Source organism: Cyprinus carpio, chromosome B3 (assembly GCF_018340385.1).
Source record: "Cyprinus carpio isolate SPL01 chromosome B3, ASM1834038v1, whole genome shotgun sequence".
Classification (NCBI taxonomy): Eukaryota; Metazoa; Chordata; class Actinopteri; order Cypriniformes; family Cyprinidae; genus Cyprinus; species Cyprinus carpio.
The window spans coordinates 33,384,835-33,396,447 of NC_056599.1; the positions used below are offsets into that span (position 1 = coordinate 33,384,835).

Below are 11,613 nucleotides of genomic sequence, written 5' to 3' on the forward strand. Positions count from 1 at the left end.
TCTCTTGTGTCTGGATCATGGGGATCGGTCTGAGACATCAGCGGCTCTCGGCTCTTCTAGTGCAACACAGAAGCAGAATACCAATGGAGTTGTGCGGGAAATGGCACAAACTCCGTCCTGAAGCCAGAGCTTGCCCATTGGCTCAAATTCACAACAATGTAGTAGGTCTGGCCCCCCTCATCCCACAGTCTGACGTCTGACTCAACCGTCTGACAGTAAAGCCCTGACCTCTTTGATATTTACTCTCCTTTCTGAATGTTTTCTTTCATTGAATAACATTTCCCTGATGTGACGTCAAACAGACTTCTGATCTGAATTTGAGAATTGGCTCCATTTCAATCAGTGTGAATTTGAATTGGACAAAGAGCTTTTTGCTACCAGATTAAACCCATTAAAATTGTTTTTTTAGTATAAATTGATTAATTTTTGGCCATTTAATAAATATTTAATCTAGTATATTCTATTACATTTAATGAACATGTATATAAATGTCTCTAAATTATATATAAACTACCATTTAAATGTTTTGGGACAGTAACACTGGAAACACAGTAACTGTAATACTGGAAAAAACAGTAATAGTAGTAATATTGTGAAATATTATTACAATTAAAAATAACCATTGTCAATTTGAATATATTTTAAACTGTAATGTATTCCTGTGATGGAAAGCTGAATTTTCAGCATCATTACTCCAGTCTTCAGTGTCACATCATCGCTCGGAAATCATTCTAATATGCTGAATTATTATCAGTGTTGTGCTGAATGCTTTACAGATCTGTGGAAACTGTGACACGTTTAATTCTTATTATGCGTTGATGAATAGAAAGTTCAAAAGAACAGCATTTATTTGGAATAGATTTTTTTTTTGTAACAATGTAAAAGTATTTACTGTTTTGGTTAAGTTAATGCATCCTGAATTAAATTAGTAATTTCTTTGAAAATGTAAAACAATTAAAATAATAAAAATTGACCCCAGCTTTTGAAAGGTATTATATAAATGAATACTGTATATGAAATCATAAACATTCATCATTAAGATCATCTAATGTTTCTAAAATATTTTGTGTATATGATGAAAAAAACAAAACCTATATGAATTCTTAATTTCATTCCATTTTGAATCCACATCCTTAAATCAAAATGTCAATTCTACATTTAAAATTCAATTTCAGCATGACAGATATTCTCATAGGTTTGAAACAAATAACTCTGATACTAAACAACAAGACATTGTTGCTTGGCTGTATTTTGGTTACATTATCTCTTGCTTAGAAAGCTTTTTACACTTTTAGTTTTGAACATTGTTAGAGTGAAAGACAAAAGCAGCAGGTTTAGCATTTCATCAGTGTGCTCTCCTTACCTGTAGCTATCAGCAAGACTGCAGGATAATACCTGGATCTGGTTACAGGGCCTCTCATCTGACCAAGCCACCACATTATAATTACGAGCACACTTTACCTGGAAAGACTATTCCAGCTTGGATTGGTTATCACAGACCTCTCCTGAGAGGGGGGATAACCCAAAGGAGAATTGTCTGTATACAGTACACCCATCCATCCTAAAGGAATTTATTTATTTGTTTGTTTGACTAGAATGTTCTTTTAACAGAGATTTATTTATTTGTTTGTTTGTTTGTTTGTTTGTTAGTTTATTCTGTCAACACATTTAATAACATTTGACATGAAATATTCTTTTAACAGGCAGCGATAAATTATTAAATAATAGAAACACCTGTTTGTTTGTTTGTTTGTTTGTTTGTTTGATAATTTATTTATCTGTTAACATATTTATTTATTTGTTTGATCTAGAATGTCAACATGTATTTTTTTTTTTACAAAGTTTTTTATAAGATATTCTTTTTTGTTTTTTTGTTTGTTTATTTTTTTATTTTTTCTATTATTTTTTTATTAATTTTTTTATTTATTTTTTTATTTTTTCTGTTAGGCAGTGATAAATGATTAAATAATAGAAACACCTGTTTGTTTGTTAATTTATTTATTTATCTGTTAACATATTTATTTTTATTTATTTGATCTAGAATGTCAACGTTTTTTACAAAGTTTTATCTGAAATATTTTTATTTATTTATTTATCTTTTAACATAGATGTACTGACAAAGTTTGTTTGTAAACACATTTTTTTTTTACATAGAGGTTGTAATAAATTATAGCCAGTTAATGATCAGATGAAAAATGAATAGAAACACCCTATTTCTCTCAGAAATTGCATTGTACAAAACTGTCAATGTTTAACAAGCCGAATGTCATGTGAACGTATCCAGGTTGCATTTATCCTAAAATTAAAAACAAAATGCAATAAGTTTGAGTAGTTCTAAAATAGGCTTAATTTTCTATGCGAAACGTAAATTCTTAGATTTTGATCAAAACCATGTTGTTGACAGATTATGTGAGAGTCTCCCAACAAATGACTGTTCAATACAGAACAAAAACATTTTATGAGGTCCAAACCAAGCGCTTCACAGCTTCCCAATGGTCCTGTTGATCTATGTAAAAGCACAGTGATATATGAGGGCGTGGGACGTCGTCCCCGTTGGACCCCACATGGGCCGAGCGAGGGCAGGCCTGACTGGAACTCTGGGGGGTACGAGAATCTCACTGAGCACAAACAAAGCCCTAAACACCCCCACACACAGACAGCGACACCCCCAAAATAAGACAAGCAGAGAGATGCTTGTGTAAATCACACACACACTGTCTTGCTCTGTTTGACGTCCCTCCCATCGCATAATAAAAGCAAGAGCACAAGTGGAGCGGAATCAAGCATGAACAGAGTAAAAGATGTTGCTTTGAGAAAAAGATCTTTTTTTATGCCCTTTTAGACAACACACACACAACATGAGATATCTGTCTTATATTTTAATCTGAAGTACAGTATGTTCAAATAGGCTAAACATGATTCAAAAGAAGGTGATGCTGAGGAGATGTTGTCAGTCTCTGAAACAAGGCAACACTTTGTAGGCATTGTTGCAGGTGTATCAGTGTCAGTAGGGGGAAAAAAACATTAAGTAAGCAAAATTACCAAAATTAGGAGCGGAAAATGTGTAAAACTTATAGAACAATGACAGGTATGATAATAAAAAAAATTAATCAAGCCACTAGTATCTTTGGAAAGAAGTTTTGTTGTCAAACAATCATTTGATTTATATATACGTCATTGCATTACCAATTTTGGACAAATTTTGGTACATGACAAATTCAGAACAAACAGGCATATAGGAATAGACATATATGTTTTGGACATAAAAATATGTCTGTTTTGCCATTTACTTTCCTTGGCACATACAAAGTTTAGATATTACTGAAACCCAATGGAGTGATTGGGTTTCATTTTTGAGCTCATATTCTGGATAAAACAAACAAACAAATGAAAAATGTTTGGTATATTAGTGCCTTTTTTATTATTTACTTTAATGACATATCTTCCCAAGAGATTAACTCATCCCATTTAACTGTACTTAGTACTAACAATCTAAATAAGAAGATAAAAGTAGTCTTGACGTAAAATATCATTTATATGAAGTCAGCATAACACTCATAACACAATATGTGCGTGAAAGTGGTTAGATGTGCATGTAGAATCTATTCAGCTGCAAGAGAGAAAGTTTGGCACATATACTTTTGCCTACCGAATAATCCAACATGGGTAGGAACCCCAAAAAACCCATTCATCAAATTAGTGCAGGTTCACTATCAAAATACACCAAATTTCATCCTACCAGCCATTCGGTGCTAAAATAGCTCATTTGTTTTCTAGAAACCTAAACAATTCAGTTTCAATATTCTACACATGTGGTCTTCAGTCCTGGTCTGGAGGACCCCAGCACTGCACATTATGGATGTCTCCTTTATCGCACACATCCAGTTCAGGTCTTGGAGCCTCCACCATTGAGCTGATGATATAAATCAGGTGGGACATCCAAAATGTGTAGCCTTGGAGCGTTTCTGAGATCAACAAATTAAATTCACTCTTGAAAATACAGGTACCAAATGAAACCTATCGGAATGCAGAAGAACCACTTTTGGTTCCCCAAAGATCCTTCCAGTGAACAGTTCTTAAGAACATTTTGAACAATTGAAAGATTCTACGGATGTTAAAGGTTCTTTATGGAAGCATGAATGCCAATTAGGAACCTTTATTTTTAGAAGTGTTCACTGATAGTACATTGCTTGCAGTCGCAAGGAAGGTTGCATAACACACAATTTCATTTGCACAGCTGATTTAAAGTTGAGTTTGTGTGAGTATGATATAATATGTCTAACATATTTGACTTCATCCATAAGGTGTTTCAACTATTCAGTTCTGCTATGTAAAGTTGAATTGTAAACAACAAATTTTTCTTTTTTTTGTCTACCTCCATAACATGTTCAGTCACCGAATCCCATGTTCCAAGCATTTGATAGATGATTTTAGGGAATCGCTAAGGATCTTGATTAGATTAGCTGTAATGCAGGTAGATAACATATCAAATACAAAAACATAATCATAAAAATCAGTAGTCGAAATAGATACGCTTTTAAAAATACATCTTCACATGGGCTTCATGGAATCCAGCATGAAATCTTTGGGGGTAAACAGTCCAAACCCTCTTTGTTCGTTGACTTGTTTGTGCCCAAAGGCCTGAATTTCAAGTGTCACTGATGACCTCTTCAAAGGAGAGACTCGATCTTACTGCTTAAGTCTCCTCCGAGAGAGTCTCCCAGGTCAAAGAGTTGATCAATGTTGACCGTTGAGCTACAGAGGAAGTCGGGACGGTTGCCCTCTTCCACCTCCGACCAGGGACTCTGGAGAAATGCAGTGGCCAGGAAGGTTTCCTCATCAAAGTCTGCTTCGCTGCTCCTCTGAGTTTCCATCAACACATGGTTCTCAATGATGCCTCCAGGAAGTTCAAGAGGGCTGATATGGGTGCCTCTAACCATCAAGTCCTCGTCTTGTGGTATAGGGCTCAGCGGACCCCCTTCGTTCAAGCTTAACTCTCCATTCAGGGCCGAGTCTAGCAGGGCGTCCCAGTCAAAGTTGCCCTTCAGGGAGCTTAAGTCCTCCTGCTCATCCATGGCCAGCAGTGGGGAGCTTGAGCGCCGTGGAGCTTTGCTCCCACCAGTCCTGTAAGGCTGTTTCCTCTTGCTGCCCTTTCCTGAGACCCAACAATTCAACATGGTGGCTTCAGCCAAACGAGGGTCCCAGTTCTGATCGGCTCCCGTGGCTTCCTCAAACTCTTTCAGGAGCTGCTGGGACTCGGGACTCACACAAAGGTTTCTGGCCATCCCTGCAGTGGCTGCAGCTTGTCCAGCGTGAGCATTCATCCTGAGGCAGTTCTGAAGAGCTGGGTTGATCTGCACAGGGGGCATCCTACGCTTCTTGTAGGCACCGTTGAGGAGACGTTCTGCATACTGGGGGTCGATCTTCCAGAACCCACCTTTGCCTGGCTCATCCTTTTGTCTCGGGACTTTTATAAAGCATTTGTTCAGTGACAGATTGTGGCGGATGGAGTTCTGCAATGATGAAGGAGAAAATCCATGATAATATGTATCAATCTCCAGTCTAATCTATAGTTCAGTTGTGTATTGGAATTTGGCTTTATTATGATGCACTTAAACATATGGAAGTCATGCATTAAAGACCCTGTGAAATAGCTTGAGTGCAGGTTTTTTTTCTTATGTGGCGGTATTTCTTATTGAACAAAGAACTTTGGGCAGGACATAACATAGGGCTTGATTACTTTTGCCTATAGTTTTCAGGTAACTCTTTAGTATATAGACCAACACTCAATATTAACGTGGCTTATTAGCATGCATTGGGTGTTTATTAGTACTTATAAAGCACATATTCTGCATGACCATATTCTACATCCCTAATCTTAACCAGTATCTAAACTTAACTACCTTACCAACTATTAATAAGCAGCAATTTAGGAGTTTATTGAGGCAAAGGGCATAGTAGAACTGAACCTTAAAATAAAGAGTAACCATCCTTTAACCTTTTCACATCCTTTAACCATTACGTAACACTTTACAGGAAGGTTTAATACTTATGAATAATAACTTAATTGCATTTAGTAGTCTAGGTTAACATTAATTTCTACATATACTAATAAACTTTTAGCTTTTCGACATCCTGTATAAACTGGGTTGTATTAAAATTGTAGTCACATGTACTCGACAAATGGGCAAAATCCATTCCATTCCATTCATTTCAATATAAATCTACACAATCGGGAATTTAACATTGGGTAAACGTTTTTCATGCAAATATGCTGCATTGTACGGAGCCCCGCACATGCAATGCAGGAAAAAAAATAGTAGGCTAAATCATGTGCACGATTTACTATTTTGTTCCCTCGATTTATAAATCGTGCACACGATTTACAAATAGAGAGAACGAATTAGTAAATTGTGTGCACAATTTAGCAAATTGAGGGAATGAATTAGTAAATCGAGGGAACCAAATTGTAATCATGTGCATGTTTTAGTACATCGAGGGAACGAATTTGTAATTCGTGCGCACGATATTTTCTTCCATGTCATTTGCGTAGCTCTCCGTAGCATTGACCAACAGAAAGCTGTTTTAAAGTGACTTCTGTCTAAACGTTAAAGTGCACTGCAATTTTTAAATTAATATGAATAAAATGAATAAATTCTGTAAAATGCACTATTTATAATGCACCATGCATTAACTAATGTTGACAAATTGAAGCTTATCTGCCATTGTTGATCAAAAATAGGAGGTATTATTGAGATGCAAATTCTCATTGTAAACAGCATTTGATTGGACAAAACTGAGATACGCAAGTAAGTTCAAAATGCATCGTCAATATTTGTGACCATTTCCTTGAAGAGGAAGATTGTATAGTTTAAAGTCTATATCTCAATATATTAATAGGCTAAATGGTAATTTTGTCAACTTTCAGTAGTATGCTATACCAAAAAGCTAACAATGGTAGGGTCTTTAAAGGCCTCCACTGGCATGCCAACCAACCAAGCACCACAAGCTGATTACATTTAAATGAAGCACTGACCTCCTGGTTAAACATTGTTATGAGCTTAAATTTCTAAAAACAGAGCGAATGTCTACGTTTTCTTCAGAGAAAAGAGGTTATGGCTAAGTGGTTAATTAATAATTCACCAAACCATCTAAATCTTTTTTAGAAATCCCCCCTTTTTTTGTAAATCTCCAACTTATGAGCTCATTCTTCCTCCTCGCCTCGCTTTGAAAAGCAGTTTAAATTATAAACATGTCTTAAGGAGACGAAAGCAGACGAATGTCCAATGTAACTTTTTTACAATACGCCTTACTGCACACTTCTGCTGCGATTCTTAGAGCACGCGCCATTAGTCGAACAACTAAGCTGGAAAAGCTCTTACTCTGTTTGGTGGTCATCCAAACACTAAAAATATCAAGCCTCTAAATAAAAACAGGCTTCTGTTGCTCTTTCTCCAATACACAATCCACTTCAGCAGGTGCTAAGAAGGCTTTCTCTCACTGCATTCTGCTCAAACAATAGCAAAATACCCTTTGCCAGATATGCAAATGAGCCATATATTAAGTGCAAATGAATGTAAGACATTAAAACAGTTGTAAGGTTCGACTGCAGCATCTTACCTGCCAAGTGGGGTCTGCGTGGCGGAAGTAGCAGAAGTTGTCTGTGATCCAGTTATAGATGCATGAGAGAGTGATTTTGGTTTTCTTACTGGCCTGCATGGCCATGCATATTAGAGTTGCATATGAGTACGGTGGCTTGATATGAGGGTTGGTCTTATAATCGACTTCGTCCGGACAGTGTCCGTGAGCAACCAGGCTGGGAAGAGCCGACAAGCAAGGTGTCCTGCAGAAAGACGCCGCCGTGGGTTTGCCTGGGGTCAGCGGCATACCTATGGACGCCGGATCTCCTGCTAAAGGAGACGAGGGCGCATCCGAGCCTCCTTGGCTCCCAAAGAAGTGGCTGTGGTGATGGCTGGACTGGGAGGCGCTGGCGTTGAGAATGGAGAACTCCTGCAGCCACTGGAGGCTGGTGAGGCTGTCGTCTAAACTGTCGGAGCTGCAGCTGCTGCTGTTGCAGTCGACTGAGCTCCGGTCCAGCTGCTCGGCCTGAGCGGCAGCCGTGACCACCTCCTCCTCCAGCCCCACCGAGCCCTCCGGCCAGGGGTCCGTGTAACTCATGGAGAGCATGGTCCCGTCCCAGCCAGATCCTGAGGAGGAGACATAAAGTTTGAGCGCAGGCAAGTTTCAAAAGTCAAGTGGCTTTATTTGGACTCTCCAGCTTAAAGAGGTCATAGACGTTTCCTGAAACTTCCCAGGTCGAGCTTTACAACGGCTCACAACTGGCGTCTGTGAGCACACAATAGAGCAGATCCCAAACCAACAACATTCCTCAGCACGGCAGGTGCACCAGGATTCACAGAAGCTCACAAAATACTGCCTTGCCTTCAATATTCAGATGTTAACACTGTAGAACCAGGAGAACCATAAGACGATCTGCGGATCTGCGACATTTAACCTATAAAAGTAAGTTTAAAATAATATACTTAGATTGATTAAGTGATATTAAATAACATTTTGACTTGAATAAAACCAGTTAACTTAGATCTTTCCATTTTTTAGGTCAGTGTAATAAATTATTGTTATTATAAAGTAAGCTTACTTCGTTTTCTTTTAAGTTCTACAACTTTCTTCTTCTTATTATTATTTTTATTATAAAGTAAGCTTGCTTCGTTTTCTTTTTACTCTTACAACTTTATTATTATTATTATTATTATTATAAAGTAAGCTCAGTGTTACTTCGTTGTCTTTTTTTTTTAGTTCTAACGTTACTGTCATCATCATCATCATTATTACATTAAAATCTTATCACGCTAGTAACTAGACCAAAGTATACATTTAATGTTGAATACAACTTAATCTGTACAACTGACTCAGCAGCTGGTTTATTTTTATATAAACACAATTTTTAAATGATTATACGTTTGTCAGGTTTAACGTTATTCCGAAAAGCAGATCTTGGAGCAGCTCACCTGTCTTCACTGATAGGAGGCCTGGATGGCAGGGAGAGAGCGTCCAGTAACACCAGAGCTGTTTTCAGAGAAGAGCAGCACAGACTGTATCGGATGAAGGCGCAGTAGCCTCCGGTCGTGAGACTCTGGGAGAGTGTGTCTCTGCGCTCTCGGTTCGAGGTCTGCGGGGCAGCGGGGGCTCAGTTTAATACCTGCCGCAGGACGTTTGTCCGTCACCCCAGCAACGCGACACCCCCCTGTAAACAGCTTGCCGTTCTTCTATTGGCTGGGCGGTTGTTATGGTGACTGGGCTTCTAATCGCGAGCGCACGGGTTTGCGCTTTACGCACGTCTGTTTCTCGTCTGACGCACAAAGAAAAACGATATTTTACAAACAAGAGACGAGAAAAACACTTTATGTTGTTAATAATGAAATTATATAGTTCATTGAATGAAACAATCAAACGAAAACAATAGTAAACGCACACTCCAGTTACATATATACTTCTGAACTCAGCACGCAGAATGGTTTTGGTATTTTTATAACAAATTTTCTTTTTCCATTTTCATTGAAAAGAGCCTATTAATACAAATTAAATGTACTTTTGTTACAAGAGTTATTTCTACTTGATCTTCTGCTTAAAATTACTTTGGACATCCTAATATTGCCAGGTTGATTCAGTCATATTATCATTATCATTATTATTATTATTATTATTATTATTATTATTATTATTATTATTATTATTGTTGTTGTTGTTGTTGTTGTTGTTATTCACCTGAATAAAACAGGGTAATTTGATGGCGTTGGATGAAATAATGATGAAATGTCAAACAAAAAACCTGAATAAAACAGGGTTATTTGTTTTTGTATTTTTTTTTTATTTTTGTAGTGATTTTTTTAATGATTTTTGATGTCCTTTTTGATAATTATTTTTTCCATTTCCAGTTGAATGTACAGTTGTTATTTAAGAATTATTTCTTCTTGATCAGATCCTTAAAATAACTTTAGATAGCCTAATATTACGAGGTTGATTCATATATTTATTATTTTATTTTATTTTGTTTCATTTTTTTTAATGGCATAAAACAGGTTCATTTAATGCTACCCCATTTATTTATTTATTTATTTACATATTTATTATTTTATCAATAATAATATTTATTATTATTATTATTATTATTATTATTATTATTATTATTATTAAGTATTATTATCAATAATAATATGTATTATTATTATTATTATCAATAATAATATTTATTATTATCAATAATAATATTTATTATTATTATTATTATTATTATTATTGTTATTATTATTATTATTATTGTTATTATTATTATTATTATTATTATTATTATTATTTTACATTGCCCAATATTGGTTTTAGCACTGTTTCTGGATTACCATAGTAAGTTTGGTTTTATGTCTGAAAGCCTGTATGTTTCATAATGATTTTGTTCTCTTTCTCTCGTTCAGAGAGATTGGTGGTTGTCACATGTGAAAATGCTTGAAGAAGGAGCAGCGGCTGCTTTTGTAGAGTTTCTTTTGCAGGAAAGCACTCGTCCACACTAACAGAGCTCTCAAGAGGACAATCTGTCTAGTCCCTCTATGTTACCAACAAAAAGTGCATTCCTTAATAAACTCCCCCTTTGCTATCTGAAGAGATGTGCTCAAACTCTTAACACTTTAAATCTGTCCTGAGAGCAAGTTTGAGGTTTATCCCCTTGACTGTCAGTTTCATTCACTTAAACACATCAATGACTGAAAAGGACTGTATAATGTGTCATTTGTGAGGAAACAATTCCAATACGTGCTACATAGTGTTGTTGAATGCAGTCTGACACCTGAACTCTTGTCAAGGAGGCTTTAGACTGTCTCAGTCTCATTAACAAGCATTATATTGAGAGTAAAGAGAGCGCTCCTGAAGTCCTTTCCTCTCTTCCTTTAGTGCCAGTCACGCGTGAAATCACTCCAAACGCATTGCTTATTGTTTGTTTTCGGTCTGATCTGATTGTTCAAGACCATTTTACACCTGTTCTTCCTCTTCAAGTAATCAACGGGTGGCTTTGATATGAATAACAAACTGAGCAATTTTTAACCAAATTTACATTCGAGTCAGTCTTTTTTTTTTTTTTTTAGTCTGAAAAGGATAGCAGTGTCCTAATATTCTTCAATGACAAAAGTTTTAATAGACTAAAATGTTCACGTTGTCATTATCAATGTCGAATTCGATTTTTAAAAAAAATGTTAATGGAAAATGTAAATGGTTTTATTTATAATAAGTTGTTTACCACTAGAGGGCGCCATCATACAGCTGCTCACAACTCTCAATTTTGATCGATCTATTCATCATTTTATCAGGTTTATTTCTTTATCCATCACATCAGCATTTTTCTGTTGTTGTTGTTTTTTTTTCTGCGCAAGAGAACAAGAAGAGAGCGAGCATCAGCTCTGAAGATGGTCTAAAGTCCTCTTAGTTTCACTTTGATCAGTCATTCACAGAAACGAGAGTAAAACTCTTGCAGAAACAAATTAGTCAGGAGCACGTGGGAAAGTCCAGCCCAAAACAGATCAAGATTACTGTACACCTCAGAGATAA

The 11,613-nt window shown here is 36.3% G+C and overlaps 1 protein-coding gene across 1 annotated transcript; it reads right to left on the reverse strand.

Moving 5' to 3' along the window:
- Positions 1 to 2,864: 2,864 nt before the first annotated feature.
- foxj1a (forkhead box J1a) lies at positions 2,865 to 9,285 on the reverse strand. The gene is made up of 3 exons (XM_042720869.1): positions 9,030 to 9,285; positions 7,621 to 8,207; positions 2,865 to 5,513 (listed from the first exon to the last, which is right to left on the reverse strand). The coding sequence occupies exons 2-3, from the start codon at positions 8,185 to 8,187 to the stop codon at positions 4,671 to 4,673; spliced, it is 1,410 nt and encodes a 469-aa protein (XP_042576803.1). The 5' UTR covers positions 8,188 to 8,207; positions 9,030 to 9,285; the 3' UTR covers positions 2,865 to 4,670.
- Between the last annotated feature and the right edge of the window lie 2,328 nt (positions 9,286 to 11,613).

What these genes read in the sequence shown, in the direction of transcription:
- foxj1a (XM_042720869.1), bottom strand. Translation starts at nt 8,187, where the DNA reads ATGCTCTCCATGAGTTACACGGACCCCTGGCCGGAGGGCTCGGTGGGG. An exon ending in ACGCAGACCCCACTTGGCAG is followed by an intron (nt 5,514 to 7,620) that starts GTAAGATGCTGC and finishes TCATCATTGCAG; the next exon opens with AACTCCATCCGCCACAATCT.